Source organism: Sorex fumeus, unplaced genomic scaffold (assembly GCF_029834395.1).
Source record: "Sorex fumeus unplaced genomic scaffold, SorFum_2.1 ptg000008l, whole genome shotgun sequence".
NCBI classification, from domain to species: Eukaryota; Metazoa; Chordata; class Mammalia; order Eulipotyphla; family Soricidae; genus Sorex; species Sorex fumeus.
Genome location: NW_026606065.1, coordinates 48,328,063 through 48,345,659, shown reverse-complemented (window position 1 = coordinate 48,345,659; position 17,597 = coordinate 48,328,063). Strand labels below are relative to the sequence as shown.

At 40.8% G+C, this 17,597-nt stretch overlaps 1 protein-coding gene and 1 pseudogene across 1 annotated transcript in view; one reads left to right on the top strand and one right to left on the bottom strand.

Moving 5' to 3' along the window:
* NDFIP2 (Nedd4 family interacting protein 2) overlaps positions 1-17,597 on the top strand; it is a 65,962-nt gene that overhangs the window by 31,106 nt on the left and 17,259 nt on the right. Inside the window, exons 2-4 of the mRNA XM_056109905.1 lie at positions 4,808-4,970; positions 11,984-12,117; positions 13,755-13,848. Coding sequence (XP_055965880.1) covers positions 4,808-4,970; positions 11,984-12,117; positions 13,755-13,848 — 391 coding nt within the window. The remainder of the gene's footprint in view (positions 1-4,807; positions 4,971-11,983; positions 12,118-13,754; positions 13,849-17,597) is intronic.
* LOC130019266 (uncharacterized) lies at positions 8,293-11,133 on the bottom strand (annotated as a pseudogene).

The window sequence follows — 17,597 nt, the reverse complement described above, 5'->3', positions numbered from 1 at the left end:
GAATTGAACCCAGGTTTACTGCGTGCAAGGCAAACGCCCTACCTGCTGTACTATTGCTCCAGCCCCTGATTACTATATTAAAGATAAATTTGTTTATATGTGTACATTCCTAAGTTTTTTCAGAGGACTGAAATAGGGATAAGCTGGAATGAGTTTTGAGCTAATATGTGGGTAGGACAAAGAACTAGGTTCATTACTGTATTCATGTAGGTCCCTCTTGCCGCCCCCCCCCCCCCCCGCTCCCACTTTGTTCCTGTGTAGGTAACATTGAAGAATATGCAATTGAACTATGGACAGCATGAATAAGGAAAAATTTTCCCAAGTGTCATAATCTACTTTGATTTGAGCCCTTAATGTGTATTTATTTTAAAGAAGCAGGTGGGCTGGAGAGACAGTGCAGAGTTATGGTGCATCCTTATATGTGGCTGGCCCTGGTTATAATCAGGTACCACCTGATCTTCCTTTGGGCATTACTGGGTGCAGCCTTGGAGGCCCCTGAGCACCCCTGTCTGGTTCAGTTAGTCCCTGACACTGCAGGGCCAGAGTAGCGCAGACATCCGCTAGCTCTCACATTGAACCATTGACCACACTGGTCAAGCATCCTCTGGCCTCAAGAGCACGGCCTCTAAAACCAAATCAAACCGAAACAGTGAAAACGAGTCAGGAGCAGAGGTGATAGCTCAGAGGGCCTGGAGCACATGGTTTGCTTGTGGGAGCCCTGGATTTGATTCCTACAATAGCGTGTGTCCTCTGCAGCAGTGCGATTGACCCAGGCTCTGGGTGTGGCCCCCAAACAAAATGTCCCAGCCTACCATCAAAGTAGATAAATTCATAGCGGCAGCATCCATTTAATGAGCTTGCAGAGATACCAGAGTTGCATTGTTCTGTTTCACATAGAGTTGGAAGCTCTCTTTTGCAGTGGGTCACTGTCACTGTCACTGTTCTCCCGTTGTTCATCGATTTGCTTGAGCGGGCCCAGTAACGTCTCCATTGTGACAATTGTTACTGTGTTTGGCATATTGAATACGTCACAGGTAGCTTGCCAGGCTTTGCCCTGTGGGCGAGATACTCTCGGTAGCTTGCCAGGCTCTCCAAGAGGGCAGTGGGTAGAGATTATTTACTGAGTTATTGAGTTGATTGTTGAGACATAGCAAATGTTCTGTATATTTTAAGTCCGTCGAAGTGTAGGTGTTGGTAGTGCAATTGAGTTAGTGCATGTTTTACTGATTTTAAAGCTTTGCTTTTGAGATCATATGTAAAACTGTGTGTAATTACTCTTTTTTTTGATAGGTATTTTGTATAGATTGTAACAGGTTTAAAAAAATATATTGGTTGTGAGTAGCACAGTTTCTTGTGAACAACTAGAGGTAAGCTGCTTTGTTACATAGAAGGTTTTCCTTAAAATACTTTATTATATTTGTATTTGTAGTCTTTATAGAAATATGGAAGTGTGTTGATTTTTGACATGTTCATTGTTGCTCAATTGTTAGTTGATGTGCCAGGTGTATATATACATATAACATATATATCTGCACTTTTAATTGTTCATCTAACAATTTTGCTCTTAAAATTATGATCAAAGATGACTAATTCTTTTGAGTACATTGTAATGAAAAAATGGGTGCTAATTTGTGACATGGGGGTAGACTTACTAGTCAGGAGGGTACTCATTTAGAGCCTACTTAAAGAATGTAAATGTGCTCACGCACACCTCCCTTTATTATTACTTGATCTTAAAATTTGACTTTGAGTGGATTTTATTATGTAAACCTTAGCATTATGGAACGTTTTGTCTTATTAACAAATTCTGGTGCATTTGTGCCAGCTTTGTGAGTTCTAATAATACATTTCTTAACTCACAAAAGAATTTTGTTAGGTGATTCCTTAACCAAGACACATGCAAATTGCAGTGTTGTAAGACCTCTGGCGAATGAGTAACTACTTACTGGCCTGAGAGAACACCATGTGATTTATTTTTCAGTTCCTACAATAAAGTAAGGTAAAGGTAAAGGTAAAGGCCCTCCCGTTGATCATCGATTTGCTCGAGCGGGCCCAGTAACGTCTCCATTGGAGACTTTGTTGTTACTGTGTCTGGCATATCTATATATACATTATACTTTATTGTCGATATGCCAGACAATAAAGTATAATGTATATATAAAGAGTTGGATCTAGTATTTATTAAATGCATTCTCCTTGTTAGGCATTATGCAAATACTTTCCTAGAGCCATCTTAAAATTCTTTAAGGATTTTGGGTACATTCAAAACTTAAAAATGGAGATATGGAAGCACAGAAAGGATAAATTTATCCAAGGTCCTGAAATGTGGAGAGAGTTTGCTTGCTGTCCTTCTAAAGGGCACATTAGTTTCACACATTATACCACTTAGAGTTGTGTGTGTACAGATAATCTCTTTCCTTTGAAAGATTATTTTCAGTGTCTTATTTTTTTTAATAAGAATTGGGATAAATTAAAAGTTAAAAATTGAACGTTGTGGAAATTTGTAGTGCCTCTAAGACAAGTGTCTTAAGAACTTGGGAATGTTTTTCAGTAGTGAGTGCTTGCCTTGCATTCTCGGGGAGCAGTAGGTTGATCCCAGCTTCGCCTACGTGGAGGGTGTGATTCTCAGTTTTGCCATTGTGAGTCCTCATGCTGCGACCAAGAGTGACTCCTGCCACTGTATAACAATGAGGAATAAATACCTTAGAGTATTTTAGTAAGGCCCTTTTTTTCCTCAGATATCATCATGGATCAATGATTCTACCATCTTTATGAGTCACTTTTTTTTTTTTGTCTTTTTGGGTCACACCCAGTGATGCACAAGGGTTACTCCAGACTCTGCACTCAGGAGTTACTACTGGTGGTGCTCAGGGGACCATATGGGATGCTGGGAATCGAACCTAGGTCGGCTGCATGCAAGGCAAATGTCCTACCCACTGTGCTATATCACTCCAGCCCCTTTATGAGTCACTTTTAATAGTATTGATACTTTAGATTCAACTTGGATTAGTTTGCCTACATATGTATTATTGATTCCTAATGAATGGCTATATAAAAGATTGCTATACATGGCCCTTTATTTGCATAGCTCTGTTGCTTTATTTGCATAGCTCTGTTGTATTAGGAGTCTTTTCGGGCTGTGTCTTCATCTGTGGTTGTAAATGAGTTTTTGTTCTCCCCATTTGGTTTGGCACTTCATGAAGGCCTGTGTAACTGTTGGGGTACCATGCTCAGTAGGATCTGGTATGTGACGAAGAGCTCGAGTTTGTAAGGGGTTGGGGGCCAACTGTGAATCAAGTTCAGGTGAGCCCGGCCAGCAGGCAGGGTCTCAAGGTTGCTGGCCTGGGTGGTGTTCGGGTTAGGGTTAAGATGAAGCGGAGGGGCCATTGAGGTAGAACAGCAAGTAGAGTGCGTACCTTGCATGCTGCACACCAGGTTCCACCCCCCACACCCAGGTGGTTCCCTGAACCCTGCCAATAATGGTCCACAATTGAGGGCAGGGAGTGGGGGGATGCTGAAGCCTTGGTCCCAGTTGGTAGCAGAGCTGCTGGGAGCACATTCTGGAATTGGTTGGCAAAGGAACACAGTAGACAGTGGCACAGGAGACACCCCCCTCACCCCTTGCCAATTGTTAGGTATTTCTCTGTAGTCTTAACAATTCTGAACAATTTAAACTTAAATCTTTAGCATAAAGAAACTATAAAAAATTTTATTTATTTATTTTTGGTTTGTTTGGTTTTGGGCCACATCTGGTGATGCTCAGGGGTTACTCCTGGCTCTGTACTCAGGAATAACACCTGGAGGTGCTCAGGTAACCATATGGGATACCAAGGATTGAATCCAGGTAGGCTGTATGCAAGGCAAGCACCCTACCCACTGTACTATTGCTCTGGCCCCCATAACAAATTTAAACTTTCAATGACTTACGTAAAGGTAAAGGTAAAGGCCCTCCCGTTGATCATCGATTTGCTCGAGCGGGCCCAGTAATGTCTCCATTGGAGACTTTGTTGTTACTGTGTCTGGCATATCGAATACTCTCGGTAGCTTGCTGGGCTCTCCAGAGGGGCGGAGGAATCGAACTCAGGTCGGCCATGTTGGCTGCGTGCAAGGCAGACGCCCTACCCGCTGTGCTAGAAGGCAGAGGTATCAATGACTTAGGTCTTTCAAAAATTTGTTCCTCTTTTAAAATGGTATTTTACTTTTTTAACACATTGGTGTTGGTACCACAGTTTGTGCTGTTAGCACATGAGCCACTGGTGGTACTTGTTGGCATCAGCATTTTAAGCTAAAAAATGAACCCTTTCTTGGAAAATATCTTTCAAAATACCCCATGATCTCACTCATCAACTGCAGGTGACTAGACCGTGTCCAATGGAATTGAGCCATTAGACTCATATACATAAGTGTGGTTAAGTAAAGCGATAGAAAGTGGGAGGTAAGGTTCCTTTTGGACTATAATGGAGGCTAGTTGGCACTTTGGTGGTGGGTATAGAATGATGGCATTGTGTACCTAAAACCTATAAGCATTTACAGTCTTGGAAACTGATGACACTCAATAAATTGATACTCTTTTGGGTCCTTCCTGGCTGTACTCCAGAGTCTGGGAACGACTCCTGGCCATCCTCAGCCTAGCTACGTGGGCCTAAGGGTTAGGTGTTTGGACCAGCAATGCAGTGTTGATCAGGCCCAGTGGTGCCTGATGCTCCAACCCTCTAAACTATCTCTCCGACCTCAATAATGCAGTAAAAAATTACTTAAAAATTAATAATGATCACAGAACCGCATTGTTTTTTTTCTTTTCTCTTAGCTTCACAATGAAGAAGATAATTCAGAGTCATCTGCAGAGCAGCCCTCAGCTTCAAACCCAGCCCCTCAGACCGTGCAGCCTGCTCCTTCAGTGTGCACACTCGACACTGACTCTTCTCCGCCACCTTATAGTAGTATTACTGTGGACGTACCCACAACTTCAGGTATTCAAGTTGGAAGCCACTAACAATGTTTACTAATTATTTTGATTTTTGTTGTTTTTTTGTATTTTTACCAGTATGGTCTTACGAATTTATCAGGTCTGTTAAGGTGCTTTTTTTGTTTAGTTGGGGGAAGATTCTCCCCCCCCCCCCCCCTTAAAGATAGTTTGTGAAACATTTACCTCCTACATTACTTTTCTTATTTTTAAAGTTAAAAATGTAATTCTTTAGGCTTTTTCATGCTTATTAGAATCTGTTCCCAGTGCATTAGCCTCTTAGAAGGAATCATAGCATGTGTATATGCATGTACATATGTATTTATTATTTAATGTGCATAAATAGATACATCTATGTATATACATAAAACAAGGTGTTATTAATGCATGTGAGTGGGAATGTAGTATATGTAAATAGAGGTAAAGAGTCTCTCTGTGTGTGTGTATATATATGTATATATAATTTTAATCTGCATATGTAGTAATAAATCTTGGGTGCAGTAAATCTTTCCTGTTTATTACTTTGCATTTTATCTTTTCAAATCTCCCAAATACCTTCTCTCATCTATTTGTCTGATCACAGGTTTTTCCTTTTCTTTTCTCCCTCCTTCTTCCCCAACCCCCCCTTCCTCTTCCTCTTCCTTCATCATTTTTGGGTTATACACAGCTGAGCCTGGCAAGCTCCCAGTGGCGTATTCGGTATGTCAAAAACAGAAACAAGAATTCTCACAATGGAGACGTTACTGGTGCCTGCTGAGCAAATTGATGAACAATGGGAGGACAGTGCTACGTGCAGTGCTACGCAGTTGTGTTCAGGGACCACCTTTTTCCTATTTTTTTTTATTTGTTTTGGGGCCACAGTTGGCTGTGCTCAGCTCACACTGGATGTACCAGGGACAAAGGCAGTGCTCGGGATTGAGGCAAGTTTAGCTACTTGTGGGACCAATGCCTTATCTATTGTATAGTCTCTTGCACCCTTATTCTTGAATTTATCTCTTCATTCCAGGATAAATTCTGTTGTTATGTTCTAATTTAGTCAGGGTTTAGATTTGCTAAAAGTTTTTTTTTTAATTTTCAACTTTATTAAAAGGATCTAATTTCTTTTATATCACTGTCGTTTTGGTATTAATATATTGAAGCAACATAACATGACTTGAGATGTTTCTCACATTTCTATGATCTGTGATAGTATAGCACAGCAGATAGGGTGTTTGCCTTGCACGTGCATTTTTTTTTTAATTAAAATTTTTTTTAATAATGAGACATCATGAGGTACAGTTGCAGACTTAACACATTTTTGTGCTTGGGTTTCAATTATACAGTGATCAAATACCCATCCCTTCACTGGTGCCCATTTTCCACCACCACGGATCCCAGTATCCGTCCCACCCCCCATCCCCCCCATTCCACCCTGCCTCTGTGGCAGGGCATTCCCTTTTGTTCTGTCTCTCTTATTGGGTGTTGTGGTTTGCAAAAGAGGCAATGGGTGACAATCATGTTTAGTCTATAGTCTATACTTTCCGCATGCTTCTCCCATCCTGGGAGGATCCTCCCAACAGCTTTATTTGGTGTTCCCTTCTTTATATGAGCCCCCTTTTCCCCTAGTATGTGTGATTGGCCTCCAAGCCAGTGCATGTTTTTTTTTTTAAAGTGATAAAATTTAATGGCACAGGTGATTCAGGCATTGTTTTTTTTTTTTTTTCCTCTTTTTTGGTTTTTGGGTGCCACCTGGTGTTTTTTCAGAGGTTACTATCAGGAGCGATAGCAGAGCGATAGGGCATTTGCCTTGCACACCGGACCGGCCGGCCTCGCAGGGTTCGATTCCTCCACCCCTCTCTGGCAAGCTACCTGTGACATATTCGATATATTCCAAACACAGTAACAACAAGTCTCACAATGGAGATGTTACTGGACCAGCTCGAGCAAATCGATGAACAGTGGGAGGACAGTGCTACAGTGCTATCAGCTCAGGGCTTGGAGGTCACTCCCTGGTTTTAGGATTATGTAGTAAGGGAGAGTGAAGCCGGGACTCCTGCACACAAAGCAGGAATTCCACCCGCACGGAGCCCCCTCCTTGACACCTAGGGTTTAATTATTTTTCTTCTTTTTCTTTGTTTTTGTGCCACCCCCATCGGTGCTCAGGGCTTGCTCCTGGTGGAACTTGGGTGACCATACACATGCTAAGGATTGAAGCCATGTGTCCAAACTGCTGTGTCTTTCCGACCTGAGTTTAAGTATTCCTGTTATTATAATATTGGGTCTTTTTTCCTTTCTTTTATTTTTAATACTATTGTTAAAAGTTTTATGGCTATAATTGAGCACAGTAACTCGGAAGAGAGAATTCTAGAACACTGTTCTCTGCTTAATGAGAAAAATTGATATTTTAATTTATTAATCAGTGTTATTATATCTTAAGCATGAGTAGTGCCAGTCTTTTTGTGGACATTGTATTCTTCTGCAAGTCACTTTATGTCTGGTTTAATAGGTCTGAGCAACATTAATAATAGGTGAGAACTGTATAATGCCTCACATTTAATAGTCCTCTTGAATTCTCGCCTTCTTTATCCCGTAATAGCCTTGTTGTATCAATTTTGCGGATGAGATAGTGGAACTTCATAGTACTTAAGTGATTTGCCTGCGGTTTCATAACATCTAAGAAGATGATCTGGGTTTGAAGCTTCCCAGACCGTAGGTCTTGTGGTTGAGAACCACTGCCCTTCAAAGGATAGGAGAAAAATAAGTAAAATTAACAAGTAGGGGTTAAAACTCTAGCAATGTAATGTTTTTTTTTCTAGCTTTTTTCAGTTGCTAGTTGGGATTTTTTTTAGTATTTCTATATTCGTGTATAAAAAAAGGCATGGATTTTTGTGTATTGGTTTTGTAACTCTACTATACAAATTTATTGTTTCTAGGAGTTCTTTTTGCTAGAGGTTTTAGGTTTCTTTAAGTATAATATCATGTCATCTGCAAACAGTGAGAGCTTGACTTCTTCCTTTTCTATCTGGATGCCCTTAATATCTTTTTCTTCCCTAACTGCTATAGCAGGGAATCAACCACAAGTGTGTGTGGGGCAGAGAGTAGGTAAGAAGACAGAGAAGGGACCAGGATAACAGTAATAGCTGGAAATGATCGTGCTGGATAAGAACTGCTAAAAGTAGGTAAAGGGATAAACCAAACAGCCTTTCAGTATCTGTATTACAAACACAGTGTCCAGAATGAGGGAGTGGGAAGGGAGGAGAAACTGGGGACAACGATGCTAGGAAATGTACACTGGTGTGGGGATGAATGTTGGAACACTGTATGACTGAAACCTTCACTTAATCACTTAATCACTTAACTTCCCGTTAGTCGGCGATTTGCTCGAGCGGGTGCCAGTAACGTCTCCATTTGTCCCTGTCACGTGCTAGTGTAGCCCAATGGCATCTGTTCGCTCCGGGAACATGAAGGGCCTCAAACTGATCGTTCATGATCTTGATGAAGAAGTCTGACCATCTGGTAGGTGGGCGGCCACGCGGTCTTTTGACATCCCGTGGAATCCAGTCGGTAACAGCTCTAGTCCAGTGGTCGTCTTTAAATCTCATTACGTGACCAGCCCATCTGATTTTTGACACCTTGGCAAATGAGACAGCGTCCCTGATTCTTGATCGTCGACGGATGTCAGAACTCCGGATTCTTTCTCTCATTTGAGTGAAACGTGATATTCCAAGCATAGCTCCTTCTATTCTTCTTTGGGAGACCTGAATGGCGTTCTCATCTTGTTTGCATAGGGCCCAGGTCTCTGAGGCATATGTTAATGCAGGAAGAACAGTGGAATCAAAGAGATGTGCCCAGAGCCGGAGGTTCTTCGTCCACTTAGCTATTTCTTCGACGTTCTTAAAGGCGTTCCAAGCCGTTCTCTTCCTCCTGCGCAGTTCGGGTGCCAGGTCATTTGTCATGTTGACCTCTCGACCTAGGTACACATAGCTGTTGCATTTGGAGATGGTCGTTCCATTGAGAACGAATGGGGCGTCAGGAACGAGGCTGTTTCTCATAAAGATTGTCTTTGTAAGATTCAGCTGTAGTCCTACCTTTCCACACTCACGGTCAAAGTCGGCCAGCATTTGTGCCGCTTGGCTGATGTTTGGTGTTATTAAAACAATGTCATCAGCAAAGCGGAGGTGGTGTAGTTGCCGACCATCTATCTTCACTCCCATTCCTTCCCATTCCAGTCGTCGCATGATGTTCTCGAGGGTGGCACTGAAGAGTTTTGGTGAAATGGTATCACCCTGCCGCACCCCTCTCTTGACATCAACGATCACTTCTTTGTAGAATGGTGAGATCCTGGTAGTGAATCTGCAGTACAGCTCACGGAGGATCCTGATGTATTGGGCTTGAATGCCCTGATTGGCTAGGGCTTCAATGACCGCTTCCGTCTCAACAGAATCAAAGGCCTTCTTTAAATCAATGAACGTTAAACAGAGCGGCATCTTGAACTCCCGAGAAACCTCAATGAGCATGGTTATTGTGTGGATATGGTCGATGGTGCTGAATCCTTTGTGGAACCCTGCTTGCTTGCATGGTTGTCCTTCATCTAGTGTTCTGCCAATCCTATTTAGGATGACTCGAGTGAACAACTTGTAGATGACAGACAATAGGCAGATCGGGCGATAGTTGCCAATGTCATGGATCTCTCCCTTCTTGAACAGTAGTACGGTCCTGCTGGTTTTCCATTGGGACGGAACCTTGCATTCAGACAGGTAGTGAATGAAGAGCCGAGCCAGTGTATTGATGAGTACTGACGGCAGGTTCTTCAGGTGTTCAGGTCTGACCTTGTCTGGGCCGGGTGCTGTTTGTTTCTTTACCGACGAAATGGCGTGTCGGATTTTGGAAGGGAGAACGTTGGGAACGACATATCCATCCTGTGGAATTTGGTATGTCGGCAAGTGGACATGGCTATCGAAGAGATTTGAGTAGAAGTCATGGATAATCTTCTCCATTGCCTTTCTGGAGGATGTGATGGATCCATCAGGACGTCAGAGGGCAGTCATCTTGGTCTTGTAGTTGGCGAAGGACAGGCGGGCGTTACGAATACTTTTCCCGGCTTCTGCCGCATCTACCAGTACTTCTGTTCTTCTCTCTTTGAGGTCTTCCTTGATCGCATCTCTGCACTGCTTTGTGAGCTCGGACGTTAGCTTGCGGTTGCCTGAGGCATGCGCCAAACCACGCTGGCGAATTAGCTCAAGAGTTTTCGAAGATAGGCGATTTTTTGTGGCTATCTCTCTCTTGGCGTTCCTCGCACATTCGTGGAGGTGCTGAACCAGTCGATCATATTCCTCGTCAATGTTGTCAACAATGGCATCTTCCCATGTTGCCACAATAGTACCAAAGAGTTCCCAGTTGGTGGTCATTCTGGGAGTTCTCTTTTTGAACTTTGCAGCCCTTTCTCCCTGCTCTGTGAAGTAGAATTTTGCACGAAGGAGACGGTGGTTCGATCCCGTTCGAAATTTTGGGACAACAGCGACATTGGTCAGGCAAAACCGTCGATTGAATATGATGTGGTCTATTTCGTTGTGGAATCGTCCACTGGGAGACTCCCATGTCCATTGTTTAGATTCTGCCTTCCGGAACTGTGAGTTACCATGAATGGTCTTGGTCGACATGATGAACTCAGACAGTCTCTCACCCTGTTCGTTCCATTCTAGGCCATGGGTCCCGATGTGAAGTTCTTCAGCTGATCTTCTCGGTCCTATCTTGGCATTAAAATCACCCACAATGATCTTGTAGAAGGTGTGGTCTTCTTTATAGAACTTCTCTAGCTCCATGTAGAACTTCTCGATTTCTCTTTCATCATAATGAGATGTTGGTGCGTAGACAACGAAGATAGAAACTGCAGGCAGTGAGCCACATCTATTCAAATGTAAAAGTCCGATTCGGGTTGTTAGGCATTCCAATGAATCAATGCTCTTGGCCAAGTTTGTGTTGACAAGGACACTGACGCCTCCAACACTTCTTTTATCGCATGTTCCGAGGAACAATTCTTCTCCAGTGTCGAAAATGGCATGGTGAGATTCGTGCCTTTTTGTCTTGGTCAGACCAGTGATGTCGTACTTGATCATTCACGCTTGTACCATCAGGTCCTTGATGGATGCATCTAATGCTAGTGTACGTGCATTGAAAGTACAGACGATCATTTTTGTCTTCCTTCGTTGTGGCAGCCTAGGTCGGCCTTGAGATTTTGTCGGCCTCTCCTTTCTCATCCTTCTCAGGGCTGCCATGTCGGTGAAGCCTTCAGGGTCAGGTGAATGAGACCAGTTGTAGTTACTGGTTTTGGCATATTGAATACACAACGGATAGCTTGCCAGGCTCTTCCGTGCGGGCGGAATACTCTCGGTAGCTTGCCAGTCTTTCCGAGAGGGATAGAGGCTTTTGGGGTGACCTCTAATCACCCTTGTAGGTGTTACCATATTTGAACCCTATCAAATATGGTACGACAATTCCGGAAGATGGGTATTTAGTGTCTTATGATGTGTCGCGCCCTTTGTGGCCGCGCAGGTCCGGAAAGCATCCTGGAGTGTGGCGACGGCTGCGTAGTGGAAGTAGTGTCTGTATGACTGAAACCTAATCATGAACATCTTGTAAAAGTCTATCTCACAGTGATTCAGTAATAAAATCTTTACAAAAATGAGATCACATTTCTAAACAAAGATTATAGGCAAGCAAATCAAGTATTTTGAGCCTGGCATTTAGCACACAGACGATACTTGGATGTTGTTTTTTTCCTTCGCTTTTCTTGCACATATTTTCACAATCTCATTCTTCACATTCTTGTTCTTTTCTACCAGCCTTTAGATCATATTTACCAGCTCTTTCTCTTTATAATAAAAAATACAGAGCTAATAATATACATGTTTTTTGGTAGTAATTTGTATTATGTGTCTTGTAACAGAGCTCAAGACTATTACACATTATTCAAGTTAGATTTGGGGACTTCAGATCAAAATAAGTTGTGTTAGTGATTGTTCTCTACCCTTGTTCCTTCAGATGCTGAAGTTTACAGTGAGTTCTATCCCGTGCCGCCTCCCTACAGTGTCGCTACCTCTCTTCCTACTTACGATGAAGCTGAGAAGGCCAAAGCAGCTGCAATGGCAGCGGCAGCAGCAGAAACAGCTCAAAGAGTAAGAACACTCGCTCGTTTCCCCTCGAGGAGTACTGTTATGAGTTGGTTTGTACATTTGATAATAGCAAAAATAGGTCTGTGTATATCACTGTCTGTTGACGTAGATTTCTTCCTCTTTTTTTACTTTTGCTCTCTTTTTTAGTCTTTTCTTTACTTCTGTATCTCAGCAGTACAATATGCCCCATCAAAAACACTGTTGTGGTCACAGTAGCTAATGCAGCCTGCAGATTAGGGCCAGTGTGGCAGGGCTCAGTACCCAGACTTCTCAGGCACTCAATAAGTATTCTATTATATGCAGTTGTAAGTGGTGAGTTGAAAGCTTATTTATCTCAGCCACTTACTGGAGAATGTAGGAAATAAATGTGTTGGTAGAATGTATATTACAGGATAATGAAGGCTGTGTATATGGACGGTTTATAAACACAGACATTCCTGATTTTCAAATAATTCACTTGAAACATTTAAACTGCCACGATCTTAAATTAGTCCCTTTTTATACCCTATAGTGGGTAGGATTAACTTTTTTTGGTAACATGTTTTAAATTGTTTTAACGTCTCTTTCAACATAGTATCTAGCACTTGATAGATAAATGGTGAGCATCTTCATCTTTTTGTGTACAGTTTTAGCACTTAGCTGTTATCTGGCACGTGTTTGGTGTTTAATAAAAGTATGATTAAGCTACTAAGTGCTCTCTTGACAGTTCACTAGTGTGAGAAATGAGGAAGAAGACAGAAACCCTAAGTTCTCTTACATATCTTGACTTTAAAATATTTCATTGTCTTACTAATGGAAGGATTTATAAGGTGTATAAATAAAGGATTTAAAAATTAAAGTTATTCAATTCCCTTGGAAAGGTAGTACATAAAAAAGGCAGTGTGTTCCCCTACTGTCTTTGAAATAGTTTATTTAATATTTTTTTGATCACTAGGAGTAATCTCTTGACAGAGTAAGGAGCAAGCCCTGAGCACTGCTAGGTGTGGCCTCCCCCCAACTTCTTTTTGAAGTTGCCCATGAAAAATGAGTACTTGCTAATTTTTTTTTAAATGAATCACTGTAAGATAGTGACAGACTTATATTTAATTAGGTTTTAGTCATACAATGTCCCAACACCAGTTCCTTCACCAGTGTACATTTTCCATTACCAATGTTTCGGGTTTTTCTCTTGCCACACACTATCTTCCCCCCCTCGCCGCCCCCTTCCCCCCAGCTTGCCTCGATGGCAGATACTTTTCTTCTTTTCTTTCTCTCTTTTTAGGCATTATCGTTTGCAATACACGTACTGAAAAGGTATATCTATATATCACTTTATATCACTTTATTTGTATACCACTTTACCTCTTTTCAGCACTCAGTTCTTGTCCAGAGTGATCATTTTCAACTATCATTGTCAGTGGTCCCTTCTCTGTTCTATCTGCTCTTCTCGTCTCCCACTTCCAGCCATGGACCACTGCTCCTGGCTCTTTTTCCTACACTTTCTAGTTTGTTTGACTACTTAATGTGAAATTGCTGACATTGTAGTCATAATCTCATTTTGTCTGTACCAGAAATCGAGGACAATTAGGTTTTATTTAAATTCTTTTCTTCTAAAATCAGATGATGATTACTTTGAGATACAATAATACTGTATTTCACAGATTCAGGAGGAAGAGTGTCCACCAAGAGATGACTTCAGTGATGCAGATCAGCTCAGAGTGGGTAATGATGGCATTTTCATGCTGGCGTTTTTCAGTAAGTGATTTTTTCTTCTCCCCAGGCTATGTTTGTTTGTTTGCAAAAATTGGTCATATGTATGTTTAGAGTAACAAAGTCACTGACAGAAGGTAGATATTAATTTTGTTTACCTTTTTTTGGGGGCACATCTAGTGATACTTAGTGGTTACTCTTGCACTCAGGACTCACTCTGACAGAGCTTTGCACTCAGGACTCACTCCTGACAGAGCTTGGGGGACCATTATAGGATGCTGGGGACCAAACCCAGGTCAGCTGCATGGAAGGCAAGTGCCCTACCCAGTGCACCATAGTTCTAGCCCCAGTTCTCTCTACCTGTTACAGCATAAAAATTTCTCATTTTATGATATTAAAGTGTGTTCATGTTATACAAATCCTAGAATTTAATAAAATGCTAATTATAAATTATAGGTATGCTCAGTGGTAACGGTACTGAGTTATAAAAGCATATTTCAATTTAATATGTTTTTGTTGAGAATGTTACAGGTCTAGTCACTGCTATAGGAGAATGTAGAATTAAACTAAATCCTGCTTCCAGGGCAGAAGACTTCCATTTGAATGTCTTTAAATAAGAAGAAAGATTGGAAAAGGAGATGATATATAGGGCAACTGGACAATAACTAAGAAAAGAAAAATACATAAATCTTATTTGGGGGCAGGGAGGATAACAAGTAGAAGGATAGAAACCTAAGTAATTTTTAAAAATTTTTTAAATTTATTAATTTATTGAATCACTGTGGGAAAAGTTTTCAGGTTTAAGTCTCGGTCATGCAATCATCAAACACATTTCCCTTCACCAGTACTTACTTTTCACCAAGAAGAACCCCAATATAACCCCCTCCCAACTCTCCCAGTGCCTGTGAGGCAGATGAATTCTAGTTAACACTCTATCTACTTTGATTGGGTTCATTGTTTCGACAAAAGATGTATCATTATTATGTAGAGTTTATACCTCCAAATCAGACCTGTTGAAAAGACTTTCTGAAATAATTTCTTTCTATAGCTGGTTACAAGAATCAAATTATTTTGGATTTCTGATATTTTACTTATTAAGCCTGGAAGTATTTCTGCCGAGAGTCAGATAATTATGAGACTGGCTTCTGTGGCTCTAGAGCCATGGGCGTGCCAGAGAGCCGCTCATGGGGGGCAACTCGTGACCTCGGTAGGGCATGGAGGACGAGCCCGGAACGCCCCTCTTCCCATGAGCTCTCAGTCGCCCCCGTCACGACCGGCTTTCCAAAAAGCTCCAAGGCCCCTAAGTAATATTTTCTAATCTTGCAAATATTTTTTTGGTATGAAAAAAATAAAAAGCCATCAAATCCAGGGCTCATGCATACAGCGCATGAACTTTACTACTGAATCACAATCCTTGCCTATTCCTTCAGATTTCTTAATTTAGTAATTGATTAAATATCCATAATTTCCTGAGGTAAGATAGTTATAGTTCTCACTACTACATTGTTTTTGTTTTTAAAGAATCTAGCTTGATTTATTAAATAAGTAACATATATAATCAGTGCTTTAAATTCATAGCAACTCAAGAAAGCACTTTCTGTTACTTTTTTACAAATGTACCTTTCTGGTTTGGGAGCGGATGCAGTGATGCTGCGGGATCACTCCTGGTGGGGCCTGGGGACCATTTAGGGTGTTGGGATCGAACCTGAATCAGCCACATGCAAGGCAAATGTCCTACCAACTGTGCTATCACTTCGGCCCATCAAATTGTTTGCTTTTTTTTTTTTTAAAAATGTGATTTATAATGACATGTAGAGTAAAGATAATCCAGGCCACGTCTATAAGCAGTGACAAGTTCTCACTATTTCAGTTTCTAAAGATGATGACACAGTTGAAGTGTGACATTCAACTTTAAAATAGAAAGCGTAAAATACACATTCTTCTTGAGTTACTTTTGAATCTGAAAATCACTTGTATTTTCCTCCGCTTTGACGGTCTTTTATTTCTGAAGAGTAATCTGCTGAAGAATAGAAGTAGATAATCACTTAAAAATGTTTGGGTGAGCCAGTTTTATTTTCTCTAATTTACTAAGTTATATTCATGATGATAACATCTAATGTATATATGAAATTTACTTTCCTAGTCACATCATGTTTGATACAGTAAAAAGGCAATGAATGCATTTATAATTTATTTATTTATATTTTGCTTTTTTGGTCACATCCGGAGATGCTCAGGGCTCTGCACTCAGGAATCACTGCTAGTGGTGCTGGAGGTGGGGGCGGGAAGTGGGGACCATATGGGATGGTGGGATTCCCCAGTTGGCTGCATGCAAGGCAAATGTCCTACCCGCTATACTATCGCTCTGGCCCTATTTTTTAAATATTTTATTCTTTGTGGTTTTGGGGTCATACCTGGTGGTCTTCAGTTGCTACTCCTTGCTCATTGCTTGGGGAACCATGTTGGGGGACCCTGTCATATTGGGGATCAAACCTGGGACTCCCACATGCAGAGCAAATACTCTATTCCTTTGAGTGATCTTCTCAAAGACAAAGAGAAGACATGAGCTCCAAATGAGTATGGTTTGGTCCTGCTAATCTAGTGGATTGATGAACAACAGGAGGACAGTGCTACAGTCTAGTGGATCTTGGTTTTTCTTCTAAGTTTTTTTTTTTTTGTAGTTCACCTAGTGTATTTAGTTCACCTTTTATATTTTGAATACATTTTTCAGCCTCTAGGGAGATAGCTCAACAGACTGCATGCTTTGCCTGCAGAAGACCCATGTTTGATCCTTGCTGGACACTGAATATGGTCCCCTGAGTACTCAGTGAGGAGAAACTCCTGTCACAACTGGGTGTGACACCCCATTCATGTCCTGCAAAAACTGAAAAAATAATTTTAAAAAAATCATGTAAACATCTTAATTGGACAGGAATGAATCGAACTGTATTGTACTATTTGTATTATATAAATGCCTATTAGGAATAATAACGTACTTGATACCATCTGATTATTGACTGAGATCTTAATTATTATCTATCACTGTATTTCATTTAACCTCTTTATTTTTTAGTCTCAGTTTCTTTTTATTTTAAAATGTTTCAGGGATATATATAATTGTAAATGCATGGTTACTTAGATACGTGGTTGAATTTTGCCCATTGGCAATAAATATTGAACATAAATATGTTTATGTTTAATGTAAATTATCTGAAATTTTATTAAGTTATATTTAATCTAAATTATATTTAATTTAGACACATAAGATTTACAAAGTTATTCGTAGTTGAATTTTAGACATACTATGTTCCAGCACTGATCCCGCCACCAGTGTCCCTAGGTTCCTCCTCTCCCCTGCCAGCCTCTTTGTGCAACTTACATTTTTATATACAAATGTTGCACCAGTGTCACAAAAGTAAAATTACAAATTTCATTTCATGACTTCTTTTTCTTAGTAGGCTGGTGCTTGGTCGTGTGAAGTATAGATTTATTTGTAATTACTACCATCTAGTGGCTGTTCTCTAAATTGCAGTGTGCTAATTTTCTGTGCTCACGTTTTTAGTAGCGATTGTCTCAATTCTATTCTGTTGTCTATTTTTGGGCTTGAGAACTTGATTTTATCCATTGTGGCTTACAATTTAAGCATTTATGTATACAAATAAAGCCTCAATGAATATTAGTGGTTTCAATTAAAACCTTTTGTTGTTTTTATTTTTTTTTCTGTTTCAGTGTTTATGTTTCAGTTTCTTATTGCTATAATCCTAAAAGTTTGTCACCTGAGCTTGGTGAGATAA